The following is a 20327-nucleotide window of genomic DNA, read 5'->3' on the forward strand; positions in this document are numbered from 1 at the left end:
AAACTTTACAGGAGAACAAACTAATTAATGGGGGATCTTAAATAATGCTGCTGTTGGCTCTCTGACTAAATGAATGTTCTCCAGGTTCAGATACCAGAAACCAACCAAGTATATCAATAAATTAGGGGAAAAAAATGAAGGAATGATGGACCAAAGTAAGCTATAGCTTTGAAATCCAATTGGTCCATGAAACCTGAGTAAGAACCAAATTTGTCTGAAGGAGAATCAGTTGATTCTTTGAATGTTCGATTTTTGAAAAATAGATTGATCATTCATTAGGATATAAGGCTTAAGCAGGATTAAAGGGGCTTTGCACGGACACTGAACAAACCCATGTGTTTATTTTTCCTGAGTGGAGCAGACATGGGGGGAGGCCTGGTCTCACAGATGGAAAATCTAAGAGGATTAGAAGATGGCTAGAAAGCCTGAGATGAGTAGAAAAGAAAATATGAGCTATTAGCTGTATGGTTAGGGTTAGGGAGGGAAAAATCTGATACAGCTAGAATTTTACAAAATCTAAGAGGTTTGCTCATTTCCTAAAAATGCCAGGGGCCCAAACCTCTCGAGTTTCATTTCTTTTTTTCATTTCGAAACCGGGAATGCCAAAATCATTTCCATGTTAACGTGGTCATGTCCAAATATGCTTTAGGTCCTGTTTAACAATGTGGAACCTCTCAAAAATATTTATCGGAGGCTATGACCTGGGGCTCTTTGCAGGTCAACCAACTTGATTTTTTATCTATTGATGTACAGAAAAATCCTGTTAAGTCTTATCAATTGAGGAAAAGACTTGTTTAAGCTTATATTCTTTTCAAAGAGCTTCATTACTTTCAAGTATGCAAGTATTGATAATCAAGCCAGAAATGTTGTCAAGTAAACGCTAGTAGTTCTTTCAGGGGGTCTGCTTTAATGAATAGATAAAGAAGACTGAAACTGGCTTACCAATTACTCCCATATACATGGAAACATCTAAGACTCTTGAAAAAGGGTCTGCTCTCTTAAGTAGGGTAAAGTCCCACTTTCATCTAGATTATACTGATCATTTACTTAGCAAATCCTGTCTTGAGGGAGTTCAAAGAACCTTCACCCCGGCTTCTGACCAGATAGATCGCTACCTGCTCTAAATTGGGTTGAGTCCCAACCACTGGGGACTTTCTGAAGGTGTCTTCCTCCCTCTTCCACCCTTCTTTGAAAGAACAACACAGACCACATGCAGAAGAAACAACACCTCCCTTCTTTGGTACCAGCGATTCAGCTAAAGAAGACTACAGACACGGGAGGGGAGAAGTCATCGCTCACCTGGCTCCAGGCTCCAGCCTTCCACTTTGGACATCTTCCTCCTCTGCACTTTCTTTGCCCATTAGGCTTAGCCAGATGCTTACAGTAATCATTCTCTAAATGCTTTCCATCTTTTGCCATGCAGTATACATTTCGTTGTTTATGCCCCCGACCACAAGAGACAGAGCACTGGAATATAAAGCAACGGCAGTGGGTTTTTTCATCAATCAGTCATTCGACAAGCATTTAGTAAATACCGAATGTGCCAGGCATTGCTACAGGCTGAAGGTACAAAGACAAAAGGAGACGGTCCCTGCCCTTGAGGAGTTTATGTTCCATAAGGGAAAACAACATGTACACATAAAAACAAGTAGAAGGTATATAGGAAATACAGGTCATTTCTAGTTCAAGAGAGGCTTTGCAGCTTGGGATGGGAATTGGCATTGGAGCCCAGCTTCTAAGAGACAGAGGTGAAGAAAAGGGACATTCCAAGCAAAGGGGGGGCCCTTGGGCACAAGGAAGAGAGGAGATGGAATGTTGTACAGGAGGTAGAGCAAGAAGACCATTCTGGCTGGAATCCAGAATGCATGAAAGGGAGTCACAGACAAGGTGCATATAGCCACATACACATACGTGTGTCTATTAGGTGTATAAGCGCATGCATACATATGTAGATATTTATGCAATTTATATATAGTGAAAAATTCTGGAAATACAGGAGGGAGCCCAATTGTGAAGTGCTTTAAATAGATTATAGAGGAATTTGTACTTTTATCCTGAAGCACTTATAAGCTTGATTGGCATTACTTGAGCAGGAGAGTGATGTGGTCAGATCTAGAATAGGCAGCTGTGTGGAAGTATGGGGTTTCACAAAAACCAATGAAACAAAGAATGAGGGCATCTCCTAGAAGCCACCAAGTCCCATTTCCCCACCATCTTATTGGGTCCTTTGCCTTCTAGGCCATCTGAAGAAAGCTGAGCTGCCCTTTCTAGAGTGCTTCTATAGTGAAGTGCTTTCCAGGTTTTATCTTATTTGGGACGCTCAAGACTCTGCAAAGTAGATGCTACGTATGCTACTTCGCCCATTTTGTAGATGTGGAAACAGAGACTCCAAGGGATTAACCAGCTTGCTCAGGGTTGCATGTGATTGGAAGCAAGGCCTTCTGGCTTCCAAACCCAATGCTCTATCCACTGCGCCAAGCTGTCTCTCAACCCCTGATTGGTATCATGAAAGAAAGAACATACTGAAAGCCTGGCAGAAATGAATCCATGGCCCAACAGTAATTGCTTTTATTTCTTTTTGAGTTTTGACAAAACAGCAGTAATCAAGCATGAGGCATGATTAACACACTTCTTTAATTGTAAGAAAATCCTTTCAATAAGATTACACTTTGGTGTAGTGGACACAGCAAGGTCTGGATTCAAATCCAGCCTCAGACACTTAATAGTGGTGTGATCCTGGGCAAGCCTTTTCTCATTTGCACAATGAGAGGGTTAGATTCAAGGGCCTCCAAGGTCCCTCCTAACACTAATGTGAAAATCTTATGCCCCTAACTGCTCATTCTCTTTGCTTTTCATAAAAAAAAAATTCTTCCACTAGAAGAGGAAGAAAAGTAAGGGTCTTGAGGGCAGGAATTGTTCCAAGTGTTTCTTTTTTTTGTTTGTTTTTGTTTTTGTCTTTGTAACCCCAGAACCTAGCACTGGGCCTAGCACATAGTAGGCATTTAATAAATGCTTGTCGAAGGAATGAATGAATGAACTTCTGCCTGCTTCATGAGTTGGGTAATGGGTCCATTTTATAAATGCACACTTGCTATGTCCTTGTTAAACATCTGAAAGAATCTTCTCAGCCATCTTCCAAAGGCAAAAAGCTCTGAGTCTCTAAAGCCTACAGTTTGAAATCCAAAGAAAATGGGGTGAAAAGGACCCTAAGAATCCAGAGGCACACAGAGCAGGTAAGTCAGTGCCAAACTCGTTCAGTGAGGCCCCTCATTTCCACCTCAATCTGCAGGTTCATTGAACCCTTTCAAATGTGACCACGTCTGACATGTCGACCGACCCTAAGCAACGGGACTTTGATTTCAGCTTAGGCTCCTCTGGAAGGTTTAGGAATCAAAGGGTTTGTGGAGCCAGGACAAGAATTTCAGATGACAGGTTCCTGTAGAATTACAAGACTGCCTTCCCCAGATGAATGCACTGTGAGCCTCAACTTCCATTTCCTCATTAAGGATTACAGAAGTCATTAAAAGCCTGCTTATAAGCCGGCTGGTTCAAGTTTTCATTGCATGTTATTTTCAATATCATCAGCCCCTCTCTACTTCCCTTTTGGAGTGAAATGAGTAAGAAGAGGAGGAATGTGGGAAAATGTCATTCAGTAGATTTAAAGGGTCTTTCCCTCCCCCTTCAAATCTTTCTCATTCCCTATCTCTGACTCTAGTGCTTAAATTAACCTATAATAGAAAAATAATGTCTTTTTCTATGGAGACAAAGGAAACTACATACAATATTAAAGACAGGGAATGGACCTGTAATTTCATTTGCATATGGAACTTCTGAAGGAGGAAACTCCTTTTGTTACTGCCAGTTGATACCTTTTCGACACCTCATAGTTTTAGAGAATTCTCTGGAGTGCTAAAAGATGAATTAACTTGCCCAGGATCATACCACCGTTATGTGTCAGAAGCAGGCCTTGAGCTGTCTTCCAGATGCAGAAACCAGCTTTCTCTGTCTACTGTGCTACAGAGCCTCACGTAAAATAGATAAAGCAGTTACCAACTACCGTTATCAGTCTATGCATGTTAAAAGCTGGAGGACCCCCACATATACACACTTTTTAATGGTAGCTCCTAGAAAATAAAAAGAGAAGACTACTTTTAATTAGACCTTCATTTCTTAATAGCTTAAATAATGTTGTATTTTCTCCTCAGCTATCTTCTCAAAATATTCAGATCGCCATTGGTAATTGGATTTGTTTCGAGGCATATTCTGGTGACTCAGGAAATCACGGAGTTCTTGTCCAGGTTTTTGTTTTGTTGTTGTTAAGTCATTTTTCAGTTGTGTCTGACTCTTCATGACCCATTTGGGGTTTTCTTGGCAGAGAAATTGAAGTGATTGCCATTTCCTTCTCCAGCTCATTTTACATATGAGGAAACTGAGGCAAACAGGGCTGAGTGACTCGCTCAGAGCCACACAGCTAGTGGGTGTCTGAGGCCAGATTTGAACTCAGGAAGATGGGTGTTCCTGACTCCAGGCCCAGCACTCTGTGCCCTATGGTACTACCTAGCTTCCCTGTCCTAATTTAGCCATTAACTAACAGCTTAATCTCAAATTATTCCACTTCCATGTACTTCACTTTTATCATGTATAAACTGTAAAGGTTGCATGTAATAAAGTCCTCCAGTCCTGAAATCTTGGGTTCCAAACAGAGGAAAGAAAGGAGGTGCCTACTCTCCATGTCTATGCTAAAGCAAAGCCCCCATGTCCAGAATGTAGGGAGATACAGTGTGCTTGTTGAGACTATGACTTAAAAGAGTCTGAGATCCTTGTAACTTGAGAGAAAAAAGAACTCTGAAGGAAGTCGATGTTTCTGTAACCAGAATGCAAGGAATGGATCTCCTTGATGTTCCATAGAAAACTGAGATAAAAGGATGAGTGAGCTAGATTAATGTCATTGAGTATGTTTTGCTCATTTTGCTAGCTTTTTTTTTCTGTATGAGAATGGAAAATAAAAATATGGTCTTGCAGCATTTAAATGACCCTATCAATCAGATCATGCAGTAATGGCTTAAGAATGGCTTGGTTTCATCACCCTGTCAATCAAACCAATTTTCTCTTCCTAAATAATGGGTTGATCACATCCCTCATTATCCAACCAACTGTGGTCTCGTGAAGACGTCACCAAGGATCAGAAAAAGTGGGTAGCAGAAACCAGAAAAAATCAAAAAGCTTAGTGTCATTGGAACAGAGCTTAGCATACTTTTCAGACTGAGCAAAACATACTCCAAGGTAGAATGTGAACATGCTCAAAATGTTTTGTCCAACACCATGTTAAAGTTGAATTTTTTCATTTACCAAATACTCATCCATAAAAAGTAAGTAGGATTAAACTATCCAACACATATCTTGGCAAACTTGACATTCCATGGTACTCTATCTATGAATAATTCTCAATTGAAAGACGACCTCAGGAGTCGTTGAAATGTAAAGATCCCTATTCAGGCCACAGATTGCAGGGGAAACTATCAATATCAGTGTCCTTATTGACAATGACCAACGCAGGTAATTCAGTAACAATGTGAATAACACTGAATGAATGAATGAATGAATGAAAAAACATTTGTGCCAACCACTGTGTTAAGTGCTAGGGATACAAAAAGAAAAAGGTAGACAGCCTGAAGATGAGATTTGAATGACTTTCCAATTTGATACACCAAGAGTTCTAAAATTTGGCTTAGCCTCAATCTCTGTCTCTGTCTCTCTCTGTCTGTCTCTGTCTTTCTCTGTCTCTGTCTCTCTTTCTGTGTGTATGTAACTATACATTTGGCTCAAACAGAAGCTGTCTTAGAAAAGGAATGCATGCTTAAGGATCATTCATGTTTCCATTTGGTTCAATTTTGTTAAGACCTATAAAAGATTAGGAAATTTTCAAGATAGCTAATCTGATGGCAAACACTTTTCTTTTAAGTCTTGATTTCTAAAGTACTAAGGAAGAGAGGCAGCTGCTACGGAAACTTTTCATGTTCTTTTTTTTTTTAAACAGACCTATTTTCTTAGTTGTTTTTTTTTTAATAAAGGCAAGGACCAGATATTAAAATTTTAGGAAAACCTCTCCAGACTTTTTTCAAATCCTTCCAAGACACCTCCCTTTGCATCTATTCATGTCACAGATAAAAACCAGATAAATTCAGCCAAGTGTGTTAATGGAAGTTTATCAGGGAATGCTGTCTCTGAGGAACATTTTATACCCACTGCTGAAATAGCCTCCTCATTAGCCAACAGAATTCTGAAAGCTTTCCATATCTGGAAAAAATCCCAACTGTTTTCTTTTCTCTCTCTCTCTTTCTTTCTGTGTGTCTCTCTGTCTCTGTCTCTGTCTCTGTCTCTGTCTCTCTCTCTCTCTCTCTCACACACACACACACACACACACACACACACACACACACACACACACTTCTTTTTCTCATTTACATCTTCAGTACTTAGTGCCTGGCATAGTAGGAATTTAAATGGTTTTCCCTTTATCTCATTCTTCCTCTTCCTCCTTCCCTTTTTCTCTCTCCTTCCCTCTCTTTCTCCATCTTTCCCTGCCTCCTCTCCTCCCTCTCTCTTCTTTTTCTCTCTCCCACCCTACTCCCCATTTTTTTTCCCAGTTGATTCCCAAACAATGTAATCTTTGCCTGTACACTCTCAGAAACATCAAGGTCAGTCCCACATGCCTGTGTCTTTCAAGCTTTTGTTTATGGGAAGGAGTTCAAAGGATAGGGTGGAATGTCAGGCCTTTCTCAGATGATGTATTAACACTTTACACAAACCTTGGTTCAAGAGTTAGAAACGCCTCCTTTTCAACTAAACTCAAGGCTGCTGAAAACAAAAGTTAATGGTGGATCTCTTACGACCTTATTCAGCACCAGAGCCTTCCTTGGACTTCAGTGGGGGCTCCAAAAGGGGGTAATTGCAGGCTTGAAATTTCTCACTGGTACTTCTACTGCTAGTTTTGATTTCTTCCAGTTTCTTCACTTATGCTGGTTAGGGTTGTCTTTTAGCAATAGGAGTAGCATACAGTCCCAAATTGTTTATGTGCAGAAAAGGGGGAGGAAGCAGGGATAGCCTGAGTCATATGGGAGTTCTTATTTCCCCTCTATTCCTCTACCCCCCTATTCTTCCAGGTGATCTAAGCTATTTGGGCGACGGGAAGAACATGAAGGATAAGCCAGAATTATAGTGGGACAATTGGTCAAACAGGTAAGGGGATTAGACTATAGCTTAACAGGAAGGAATTGGGGTGTGGAGTGGGTTAGGGAGTGACAGGAAACTGGGTGGAAATTTTGGGAAATCAGAATTGTACTGTACCCATTATTTGTTGGGTGACAAACTGAGTCACCAGGAAGGAAGTCCTGACGAGAAGTTACGGAATTTTTGTCATAGTTAAAAGGGACCTGAGGCCAACCTCACCAGAATCAGAATCTCTTTCATGGTAAACTCGACAAGTGCCCAATCGGTCTTTGAAGACTTCCAGGGAGGGAGAAGGCACTTCCTCCCAAAATGCTTTGCTCCATTCATTTCTGGTCCGCTCTAATTGTGAGTATTTCCAGGCACGCCCCCTCAGTTTTCTTCTACAGCTCAGCTCATTACTTTCTAGTTCTAACTTTTGGAGCTGAGTAAACTTCTTTCTAATCCCTCTTTCATACAACTTGCCAAATTCTTGTGGCTAAACTGTCTTCTCTTCTCGAAGCTTTCTCTGATTTCCTGAAATTCTGATTTCCACATATCTGCATCACTCAAAACTCTTAAGTAAGAGGCAATGGATTTGCCAGCTGCTGAGATCCCTTCCAATTATGAAACTCTCTTTCCCCTTTCCTGGTCTCTCTCCCCCTCCTTTTCTCTCTTCTTCTCCTCTTTCTTCCCCCCTTTCTCCTTCTCTTCCTTCCCCCTCCCCTGCTCGCTCTTTTCATCTCTCTCTCTCTCCCTCTGTCCCCCTCCACCTATCCTCTGTTTCTTTCCTTCACCTCCCTCCCCCCTACAAACCTGTGACCTTATGCATTAGAAAAGTTATCTGAGGAGCTTCTCTTCCTGAAACGCATAGTCCGTCTTTTTCAAAACAACTAAAAGCTCCCCATTGATCTATTCAAGTTAAGACTTTTGATTAGCCAAAGTCTAAAATGATTATCCGTCTTGGGAGCCTCATACCCAGGAAGACATTCTTGTACCTATGGTCTATCTGTGCCATTATCAGAGAGGCCAGATGATGAAACTACACAACATTACACATATGCTATTCCTTCCTGGAACATCAAAGCGTCAATCTACTATCTTCACTGACCATGCCATGGAAATATCTTGGTAAGTACAAAGAATCAGATGTTTGTTTGGAGCACTTTCAGAAATGCTTTAAATGATGACTATATTGGCATTTAACATTTGAGAAGTTGGTAATTTTATGTAACATATTCTAATATATTATATTATTAAATATTATTTTATCATTAAATATATTATCACATTAACATTAATCATATTAAATAATATATTGATCCTATATAATAATAAAATAACATTAATTATTCTATATTAATTAAATAATGTATTAATTATGATATGTTATACAACTTTGTATACATTTTAACAAAGAGAGGCAGTGTGGGATAGTGGCTATGGCTTTGGGCCTAAAGTCAAGAAAACCTAGTTCAAACCTTGCTCCCAAGATTTATTCCATAAGTGATTCTGGGCAAGTTGCAACCTCTCAGTGGCCCAAACAACCTTCTACATTACTGATCTGCACAAGAGAAGGAATTTCTTTGCTGAGAGATTAGCACTGTGGTGAAATCACAGATTAGAACCAGGCAGACTTACTCCAAATCTTCCAGTGTGAGCAGAGCTGATGGACGATAAGAGCTAAAACAACGGCTGTTGGAGGTGAGAGGCTCAGGGGCAAATAAAATATCTCTTTGACAATATTTAAATGTGAGAGTCACAATCACTTATCCACAATGACTGATCTGTCCTCCATAAGTCATGGGGGCACATAACTGAAGCATCATAGAATCACAGATGTAGAATGTGAAGGGCCCACGGAGGCCATCTGGCACAATTCCCTTATTTTACAGATGAGGAAACTGAGACTAAGAGAAGTTGGGTGACTTGCCCAAGGTCATAAAGGTAGCAAGTGTCAGAAGTAGGATTTGAACTTGGGTCCCTTTTACTCCAAAATCAACTTTTTTTTTCTGTTTTTTTTTAGGCAGTTGGGGTTAAGTGACTTGCCCAGGGTCACACAGCTAGTAAGTGTCAAGGTCTGAGGCCGGATTTGAACTCAGGTACTCCTGACTTCAGGGCCGGTGCTCTACCCACTGCGCCACCTAGCTGCCCCCAAAACCAACTTTTGACTATATCACATGGCTATTCTCAAAACCAAATGAAGGCAGGTATGACCCAGTGATCATTGCTTCGAGTCTCAGTCTTTCTTTACAATACTGTTAGCTTCTCTGGAGATAAAGTACAAATTCAGCCAAGTTCTGGAGTACATCTATGAGCCCCAAGTAGCTGCCACCCATTCCATAATGCCCTTCCAATGTTTTTAGAGCAGCAAGTTCCCGTTCTAGATTCTGTGAGGGAAACAATGAATAAGGCTCAGTCATAGGCTCAGTCATAGATCTAGCCAGGGTCCTCAGAAGCCAGCTAAGGCACTCTCTCCTCCATTTTACAGATGAGGAAACTAAGGTCAAGAGAAATTAAGGGACTTGCCTGAAGTCAAACAAGTAGTAACCATAACACTCTATAGCTTAGTAGGAGTGAAGACAACAGTATTGGGTAAGAATCCAATCCTTAGGGCATGCTCTGATTATACACACATACATATATACACACACACACACACACACACACACACATATACATTGTATACACACACACACACACACAGAGGTCCTCAAATATACAGTCTTCTCTCACAATGTCCCTGTCATGACACTGTCCAATGTTTTAAAGCCTTATGATACTCAACATAGATACATATACGTGTCTGTACGTATGTGTGTATACATATATACATACATACACATACGGATGCACACACATACATACATACATGAAAGGAGGAAGCTAAGTGACTTAGTGGATAGAGTACTGGAACTGGTGCCAGGAAGACCTGAGGTCAAATCTGGCTTCGGACACATACTAGCTGTGTGACTCTGACCAATTCACTTAACCTGTTCGTCTAAGCCTCTGGAGAAGGAAATAGCTAACTACTTTATTGTCTTTGCCAAGAAAGCCCCATATGGAGCCATGAAGCATCAGATGTGACTGAATGACTACATACATACTTATACACACATGCACATATATGAAATACGGATTATATATGTATAATTATAAAATCGGTTGTTATAATGAGTTTGGAGAATATTTCTGATGATTTTTTATCTCCTAAATACACATGCAGAATTCCTCTTTCATTACAGAAAGCCTGAACTTCAATCTTAGCTGACAATCTCATTCATAGATGAAAGGGGGAATTTGAACAAGTCATTCAAAATTGACATTCATACAGCACTTTACATACGTTGTCTCTTTTTACCCTCACAACAACTCTATGAAGTAAGAACTACAGCTGTATTAACCCCATTTTATAGCTGAGGAAATTAAACCATGATGAGGCTCAATGACTTGCTTATTGTCACATATCTACCAAGTATCAGGCAGAATTTGAATCCAGGGCTTCCTAAATCCAAGCTTAGCACTTTCTCCACTACATAATTTTGCCTATCACCCAGGATACAGAAAGATATGGGAAGATGCATGGAAATCTTTGCCTAGAATTACATCAGTATCTGAAGGCTTTAAACCATTGCACAGTGCCATGGTGGGAGTATTGTAGGAGAGAACTATATATTGAGACCAACATAGGATCACAAAGCAGAAGAGTGTCAGCCACAGAAGGGATGTTCATCTAGTCCATCTCTTCAGGTCATCTAGTCCCAATCTTCTCATTTTTCAGGTGAGAAAACTGGGGACCAGAGAACTGAAACAACATGCCCAAGGTTACACACAGCGAGTTGGTTTGTTCATCCGTTCTGATTCATTCATATATCTGAATGACAGTATAGCTAGACTGGTGAACTTGGAATCAGAAGATCTGGGTTCAACACCTCTGAACCATGTGACCATGTACAAGTCACGTAACTCTGCTGAGACTGAGTTTCCTCATTTATAAAGTAAGGACAGTAATAATTTTACATCCCAGGATTCTTTGAAATTCTTAAGGCATTATGGAAATAAGAGTTAGCTCCAGTTATTCTTTGTTTGATCAACATTCATCGAAGGCCGGTACGTATAATTAGGGGCAGAATCAGAAGTAGGAGTTCCTTTTCCCAATCTACTGCTTGCTCCCCTGAGCTGTGCAAACCATAGCTCTTGCTGTCCTGGGGATCCTTTGAGAAAGAGCATTGAGGAACCCAGAGATGAGGAGTGCCTATCCTTTTTTGCGCTCCATGGGCATTCTGGTGATTCCTTCTCAGAATCTTGTATTTAAATTAATAAAATGGAATACGTAAGATTACAAAGGTAACCAGTTATCATGAGATATAGGTGAAGTTTCTTACTATCCAAGTTCAGAGACACCTTGAAATCTATCACCGACCCAGGTTTAGAACCCTTTCCACTGAGGGAATGGTTAGTACATGGACCACATAGGAAAGTGATTTTGAGAAGCCAAGTACAGCATTTAGGAGTGGCTGCTGAGGATCAAATACACCAGAGGCACACAGAGATCTAATCTGCTCACAACATCCACCTATCGTCAAGGAAAAGCAGGTGATACTGGTAACGTCGTGCCCACCCACCGAAAGGGGGAAGGGGAATAAGCAAAGTGCTTTACAATTATTATCTCATTTGACTTACACATCAACCCTGGAAGGTTGGTGCTCACTTTACAGATGAGGAAACTGAGGCACTCCACTCCAGTATCTTTGCCAAGAAAATCTCAGATGGGGCCATGAAGAGTTGGACGTGACTGAAATGTCTCAACAGCAATAATCATCACCACCACCACCACCACAATCACCCATAGCCCACTAGGTAAGTGTCTGAGGCTGGATTTGAACTCAGGGTCTTCCTGGCTCCAGGCTAGGTGCTCTACTTTCTGCATCTCAATCCACCAAGCTTGCAAATTTTCCTTTCCTAGCTTTCTTTCTCCCTTCAAAGTTGCCTTCAATGTTCATTTCCACCTGATTTCCCCCGTCAAAGGGAGAGCAGTTGTCACTGTAAGGATAACCCTGCTTCAAACAGACAAAGGACTCTGGTGTCTAGGATAAGGGAAAACTGATGTTTCAATAGACTTGTTCTCTTAGAGGTTCAAACTGAAGAGGATGCATCAAAGGGCCTTTGAGGCGGCTATTTCGGCAACGGATGGCAGCCAACAGGAAGGAATCACATGCCTTTCTCAACACTCTGGGAAGGTGGAATGATGTGGAAGTTGTTATCAGAAGGCTGATAACTGTGTCTGAAGATGACATTAGCTCAAGAGAACATGATTTAAACTGGAAGACACAAACCCAGGCAGGGCAGCATGTGCTGAGGGGCCAACCTTGGGGTCAAGGAGATTTGCTTCTGACATAGATGAACTGAGGGATCTTCAGCAAATCCCTTGATAGCTCAACATTCCGATCACAGTTTTAGTAGCAGACTAGTTGCATATCTGGACTTGGAGTCAGGAAGCTGGAGTTTGAAGCCTGTCTGAAAAACTTACTAGTGGCGTGACCCTGGGCAAGTCATTTAATCTCTCTTTGTCTCAGTTTCCTCATATGTAAAATGGGGATAATAGTAATAGCACTTACCTCCCAGGATTATTGTAAGGACCCAATGAGATAATCCAAGCAAAGTGCTTTACAAACCGCAAACTATAACTTAGCAATAGCTCACAGGTGCTCAGGTTCCTTAAGAGTCTGGTCAATATGGTGGATCTTTAATAAACCTTGTGTTTGGCTGAGAAAACAAACAAACTGTAACTTCAGTTGTTGTTGTTGTTGTTGTTATTTATGATTGTTATTATTATCTGCTTTGGTGAACAGAGTTTCTAGACCATCAATCACTTAATTAACAAGCGCTGTCAGGCTCTATTCTTCAGGCTGGCAGTTTCCTCTACCAACAAATTCACAGATAATAATATGAGGATCATGATGATGATGAAAATAATTGTTATTATTATAACAATAATACACACATACACATCTGGATTAGAGGCTGAAAACAACTCCAGAGAATGCAGGAGAAAATCAATGCTCAATGTTTCTAGCCTCTCCCTTAGACATTTTACAGATGAGGAAACTGAGGGATCAGCGAGGCTGGATGAGTTGCCCAAGAACACAGATGTAGTGGTTGTCAGAGCTAGGATTTGAATCCAGGTCCATTCACCAGACCCAGAGGGGAAGATGAAATTTAAACAATCTAATTTCTACATCATTCCTGACACTGATGAATTATTTTATGTAAAAAGTATTACTAGCAAATGAGACATGAGGATTATACTATCTGCCTCTGAAATAACAGAGCCAACATCCAGGCGATGGCCACCTTTTCATTTCAGACGTGCCCAGCAAGTGCAGAAGGCAGGCCAAGAGGCAGAAAGTTTAGAGTCTGTGACTTGAGAGCAGTCCAGCTTACTCTTTGGGAGATCTGACCAGAATTAGCAACAGTCAAGAACTCTGGTCAGCCCTGCTCCCGGCCTGACAAGAGTCAGCTTCAGGTTTCAGTTTTTTACCCCGACACTTTTCAAGATGCCATATTATTTCAGTTAGTACTTTTTTTTAATTTTGGTTTTTTGGTCTCTCTGATGGTGTCACATCATTGGAATAGGGCATTTGCCAGATGGAAGAAGTGGAAGTAGGAACTGAAAATAGAATACAAAAGGAGGAAGGGAGGGAGGGAAGGGGAGGGGGGAGAGAGAGAGAGAGAGAGAGAGAGAGAGAGAGAGAGAGAGGGAGAGAGAGAGAGAGAGAGAGAGAGAGAGAGAGAGAGAGAGAGAGAGAGAGAGAGAGAGAGAGAGAGAGAGGAGACAGAGACCATGACAGACAGAAACAGGGACACAAAGATAGGGACAGAGAAAAACACGGACAGAGAGAGACAGGGACAGAGAGAGATAAGGACAGTGAGAGAGACATATAGAGACAGAAAGAGGCAGACAGAGAGACAGGGGAGAAAGGGAGAGAGGGAGAGACAGACAGAGAGACAGAGACAGAAGGAGAGAGACAGGAGGCAAAGAGACAGAGAAGGAGAGAATGAGGAAAAGAAACAGAGAGAAAGAGAGAGGGAGAGACAGAGAAAGAGGGGGGAAGGAGAGAGACAGGTGAAGAGAGACAGAAAAAGTAAGTAGTTGAGGGAGGCAGAGAGAAGAGGAACGGAGAGACAGTGTCAGAGACAGTGGCGGAAGGGAGAGATTTCAATTATCTTATGCCAAGTAGCCCTGTCTATTACCTCTTGAGAAATCTCAAAAGAAAAAAAAAGCGCTACAAATATATCCTTTAAAACAGCTCATGATTGGAAATTGAGAGGATGCCCATCAATTGGGGAATGGCTGAGCAAGTTGTGGTATATGAATGTAATGGAATACTATTGTTCTATAAGAAATGATGAACAGGCTGACTTCAGAAAAACCTGGGAAGACTTATATGGTCTGATGCTGAGTGAAGTGAGCAGAACCAAGAGGACTTTGTATACAATAGCAGCCACCTTATGTAATGACTAAGAATGTTAAACTGAACCCTTCTCAGCATTACAAGGATCTAAGACATTTCCAGAGGCCTCGGGATGGAAAATGCTGTCCACATCCAAAGAAAGAACTATGGAAGTCGAATCGCTGTCACTTATTTTTACCTTAAGTTGAGTTTTGTTTCATCTTTCTGATGGTTCCTCCTATTGGTTTTAATTTTTACTTTAATGGGTATGTAAATGTAAAGCCTATGTCAGATTGTGCACCGTCTTGGGGAGGGTGGGGGGGGGAGAAAAAGGGAGAAAAAATTTTCAACTCAAAAGCATATGGAAAAAAAAATTATAGCAAGAAGTTGGGCTATTGCCATGGTGATAATAAATTCATTTCTTATGTGTTTTGCAAACAAAACAAAACAAAACAAAAAAACAGCTCATGGTCTTTCCCAAGAGTTTTATGCAGAGACTGCTTCCGGAATGTGCACCAGTCCCAGCACTGTGCTGGGTGTAGAGGACTGCAGTCCCTGCCCTCAGGCAGCTCACAATGCACAGCGGATACAAACTCTATACAAAGTAACGTCCATAAACATATAGGAAGTTACTTGTATTTGTAGCTACAAAGGTTCAGAGCTGGGAAGAGCACAGATGACTAGGGGGGAATCAGGAATGGGAGTCCTGGGGAAGGGCTTTGAAGGAAGGTAGGGATTCTAAAAGGTCAAGCTAAGAAGGGAGGCCATTGCGAACACGGGGGAGGAGGAGCGCTAGGGCCATGTGCTAGAAGTAAGGAGGAGGCTGGTCTGGCTGGAATGTAGAGTAGAAGAGTGGGAGTCTCGCCAAATACACATGGAGCGTTTGGCTGGGGCTGGGCGAAGCTGGTGGAACTGGGTTTTCTTCAGTGTGGAGAGCTGGCTTCCTCACCTTTCTTAAAGAAATAGTCTTAGATCACAGGATGACTATCTATGCTACACTGATGCTCCGGAGGGTTTCTCACAGCTTCTGGGAATTGTGTAGAATTCAGTGACAGTCCCATTGCTCTGGCTAACAGCATCATTTTCCCTTCAGTTATACTACCTGCAATCCAGCCACCAGCCAATGTTTATCTTGTAAAGATGGAAAAACAAACAACTCATGAGAGTTAGAGCCTGGACTGATGTAGATTGATTAGTAGGCCTGCCTGCCAGGGTAGACCCTGGACTGATATAGATTGATTAGTATGCCTGCCTGCCAGGGTAGACCCTGGACTGATATAGATTGATTAGTATAGCTCTCTGCAAAAGGCCAGGGATTTCCCCACCTAAATTCACAGCACTTTTTAAGGTCACTGGAAACCAAATGAAGCGTTAACATATTTTGAATGGGCACTCCTGTGCAAATGTCATTACCTTTGACTTGTAACCAGTAAGGCAAACAATGAATCCATGTGGAGGTATTTGGAAGACATCCAGGTTCTCAGAATATATTTTGATGATTTTTTTAAAAGCAGGGAAATGTTGATGAACAAGTTCTCACATGGTCACAGGTTTGATTATTAGACTTAAATCAGAACTAAGAGGATCATAAGAAGTCGAGCTGGGACCTTGGTTGGAAAGGACCTTATCTCATCCAAACCCTTGTTTTATCAAGGAAGAAAATGATGCCCAGGATGGAAATGTCTTACCCAAGTTCTCAGAACTAGCTGATTGACCCATGGGAGCCTGGCCCAGTGAAGAGGGCTGGATTGAGAGGCAGATGGACAGAGTGTGAATAGGGGGTTTGCTACTCAAATGAGCAAGAGAGGGCACTTCCCTAGGACTCAGTCTCCTCATTCTTAAAAGGAGAGGCTTGGAGTAGATGGTCTCTGAGAGGTCTTTCCAGCACAAAATCCAGTTCTTTGGCCCTTTCCATTGAACCACACGGCCTCTAGTCCTATTGATTCCGAAAGGCCATAAGTAGCCCTCAACATTTGGCTCAATGGATCTAGACATTTACAGATAACATCTATACTGTCTTTGTATCTTAGCACAGGGGTGGGGAACCTGTGAGGCCACGTGTGACCTCGAGGCCACAGATTCCCCACCCCTGAATAAACCATCAGGTATTAACTACTACGATACTAGGAAAAATAGAGCCATTTCTGAGGCATTTGTTTGTTGCTGGTGGCTGCTTTTTATATTTCTTTAAAACAAAACCAGCAGCATATGGAGAGCCGGCATGGCTTGGTAGAGAGAATGCTGGATTTGAAGTGAGAAGTTCCAGACCTATCTTTGACGCTTCCTAGCTATGTGACCCTGGGCAACTCACACAACCTCTCTGAATTTCAATGTCTTCTTTAGTAAAATGGGGCTAATGATACTTTTTGTTATAAGGCTGCTTTCATGGCCGTGGGAAATTGTTCTCTCCAAAATTAGCATCAGTCTCTTCAAGGCCAAACCTGAGGACACATTTCCCATTTTTCGATCTTCTTGACCTTTCTCTGCCCTCTTAGATGCTCATTTCTCTCAGGGTTCTTGGGACCTTCCTTTCCTGGTTCTTCTTCTGCTTCTCTGATCACGTCTCAGATTTTTTTGCTGACTCATCATCCATGTCATATCCCCTAATTATGGCTGTCCTTCAGGGCTCTGTCCTGGGCCTTCTCTTCTTTAGCTTTTCTCCTTGGTAACCTCATCTGTTCCCATGGGCTAAATAATCACCTCTGCAGATAAAATCACAGATCTAGCTCTCCAACCCCAGTCTTTCTCCTGAGCTTGAATAATGCATCACCAATTGCCTACTAGGCATTTTCTTTTTTGCTTAGGCAATCAGGGTTAAGTGACTTGCCCAAGGTCACACAGCTAGTAAGTGTCAAGTGTCTGAGGTCAGATTTGAACTCAGGTCCTGCTAACTTCAAGGCTGGAGCTCTATCTGTTGTGCCACCTAGCTGCCCGCCTACCAGGCATTTCAAAATAGATGTCTTGGATGCATTTCCAACTCAGCACCTGCAAAAGAGACCTTTTCTTTCCTCCCAAGTCTTATGAGCTTCTCCATCTTTGTTGAAGGTGCCATTGTTTTTCCAATCTCTGATGGTCATCTTTGACATTATCCTCAACTCTTCCCTCTCCCTCACTCCCATATCCCATCAATTGCCAAAGCATCCCTCCCATCTCTACTTCCCTTTCTCTCCACTCACCCAGCCACCACCTTCTTTTAGGCCCTCATCACCTCTCACCCGGGTTACTGGAATGGCCCTCCAATTGGTCTTCCTGCTCCAATCCCTCTCCACTCAAGTCCCTCCTCTACACTGCTGCCAAAGGGATTTTCCTAAAGCACAGGTCTTCCCCGAGGTCATTCCTCTACCCTGGGATAAATTCCAGTAGCTATTTATTGCTTCTAGAAAAAAATAAGATAGAAAGTCCCCTGTTTAATGTATAAAGTCCTTTATAACCTGGCCCCAGCATAGCTTTCCAGCCTCATTGCTCATTAATCCCTGTACTCTTTAATCCTGACAAACTGGACTTCTCTCCGCCCCCTGCACACTCCGCCTTCTGACTTCTGTATTGTCACTGGCCATTTTCCTTGCTTGGAAGACACTCTTCCCTGGTTCCTGCAACTGCTAACATTCCTCCCCCAACCCCCACGAAACGACATCATATTTCAGCTGTTCAGTCCCTTCAGTCTTGTCTGACTCTTCGTGACCCCATTTGGGGTTTTCTTGGCAAAGATATGGGAGTAGTTTGCTATTTTCTTCCCCAGCTCATTTTACAGATGAGGAAACTGAGGCAAAAAAGGTGAAGTGACTTGCCCAGGGTCACACAGCTAACAAGTGTCTAAGGCCAGATTTGAACTCAGGAAGATGAATTTCCTTACTCTAGACCCAGTGTTCTGTACATTATGGCACCACCCCACTGGCCCTATACTTAAGTACCTTGTATTTATTTGCATTTCTTCTCTTTATTTTTATGCTGTATATATTTATACATGCATGCTATTACCGCCTCCTTCACTCCCCAGAACGTAAGCTCCCTGAGAGAAGAGATTTTTTTTTTTCACTTTTTGTATTTGTATCCTGAGTGCCTGGTATAGGACATGACACACGGTAAGTACCTGTTCATTGACTGAAGCCATTGCACAGCTGTGGGCTTCAGCTTCCTCATCTGTGACATGGAGAGGTTGGACTCTATGACCCGGACATCCCTTCCAGGTCTATAAGCTTATGTTCTGAAAGATAATGTTTGCAGAGCAGTTTGCCCAATTTTATGAGTCATAAGTCCAACCCCCTCATTTTACAGATATGTAAACTGAGGTGCAAGAGACAGGAAGTAACTTGCAAAAGGCCATGCGCGTCATAAATGGCAGTGAGGGTGGGGAAGGGTATTTGAATTCAATTCCTCCACCTCCAAGTTAAGAGTTTTGACCCTGCCCAACACTGCTTCACTCCTTTCCATCAAATGAAGTTGGGATATTCCATGTAAAATGGAATTCGTCATTAACGTCAAGGGCTCATTGTCCAGTTTCCTAGGCTTATGATGATGGCCAGGACCCCATTTGCTGCTGCTTCCCTCTAGTGATGGATTTTCCCTTCAAGTCTCAAGGCTACAGTGCAAGCAGAAGTGTTTATGGCTTTTTTGTCAGTGACCTTTGCCAAGAGAAAGAATTGAGATTGATTTTCTTTCTTGTCCCAAACGATGAATCACCTGAAACACATGCCCTGGGCTCCTGTTCTAAAGCCCTCTAATGACTCAAAGAGCATCAGCAAATATGGCATTAGCTATTTTCTAATAAGTAACTGGCAAAATGGAGAAGAAAGGATGAGGAGTAGAAATATTTCAGGAGACTTTTTTGAGACTTTAAATACTAAAGAAATGTGCTCATGGCAGCCCATGCAGAGCAGCAGATCACTGGAGCACTGAGCTCCTCTGATGGGCTGTCCTTTCAAAAGTTAAATGAACGAAAAAGTGTCTGCCATGAACTAAGGGCTCTGCGACCCCTGCTCTATAAAAGGAGGAGGGAACAATTTTGAATCTTCAACTATCATGGGACATTGCAACAGAATGTTCAGACAAGAACCTCTTCCCATCCAAGAGAGACTGTGTCTTCTGTCGTATTCAGCAACGTGACCTCTTGGCATCCTAGTACCTACTCCAAAGAGTGTAGTACTCTTTTTCTTGATAGGAAAGTGAACTAGCAAAAGCCCGAGAGGTAGTATAGTATAGTGGTTAGATTGCCAGTCATGAAGCCAGGAAGATTGAGTTTTAAGTCCTGGCTGTGACACATGCTGACAGTATGACCCTGGACAAGTCACTTGACCTCTATCTGCCTCAGTTTCCTCAACTGTAAAATGGGGATAATAATAGCACCTACCTCCCAGGGTTGTCTTGAGGATCAAAGGAGATAACTGTAAAGAGCCTGTTAGCACAACGCCCAATACACAGCTATATAAATGTTAGTGATTATAATTATTATCTTACAGATAACAGTGCAGCTCTAAGCATGAGAACATAAATTTACAACATCTCCAAAATGAGAAAAATGCCTTGTGGGTTTGGGACTTCCTAGTGGCTGGTGAACTTCAAGGTTTCATATTTTGACCCATCCTTGGAAATCTCATCCACATTTTTCCTAGCCTGAATGGCTTTGGATGACTTCCCAAGCCTTAAACCAAGGTGGTGGGAAATCCAAGC

General features: G+C 41.9%; 1 protein-coding gene and 1 long non-coding RNA gene across 5 annotated transcripts in view; one reads left to right on the forward strand and one right to left on the reverse strand.

The window, feature by feature from the left end:
• Positions 1–20327, reverse strand: part of ADAMTS9 (ADAM metallopeptidase with thrombospondin type 1 motif 9) — a 191988-nt gene that overhangs the window by 45488 nt on the left and 126173 nt on the right. The window contains 1 exon segment of the mRNA XM_020978321.2: positions 1300–1467. Within this exon segment, the coding sequence (XP_020833980.1) occupies positions 1300–1467 (168 nt within the window).
• LOC110202300 (uncharacterized) overlaps positions 1–20327 on the forward strand; it is a 46830-nt gene that overhangs the window by 6353 nt on the left and 20150 nt on the right. Inside the window, exons 1-5 of one of the 4 annotated variants that reach the window (XR_002322694.2) lie at positions 6859–6945; positions 7164–7239; positions 7423–8337; positions 10988–12066; positions 12339–12995. This is a non-coding gene — a long non-coding RNA (uncharacterized LOC110202300). Of the gene's footprint in view, positions 1–6858; positions 6946–7163; positions 7240–7422; positions 8338–10987; positions 12067–12338; positions 12996–20327 lie in introns of those variants that run through there. The other 3 variants (XR_013485806.1, XR_013485808.1, XR_013485807.1) reach the window with 3 other exon arrangements.

The sequence above is a fragment of the Phascolarctos cinereus genome, unplaced genomic scaffold, assembly GCF_003287225.1.
Source record: "Phascolarctos cinereus isolate Bilbo 61053 unplaced genomic scaffold, phaCin_HiC Scaffold_4;HRSCAF=312, whole genome shotgun sequence".
Classification (NCBI taxonomy): Eukaryota; Metazoa; Chordata; class Mammalia; order Diprotodontia; family Phascolarctidae; genus Phascolarctos; species Phascolarctos cinereus.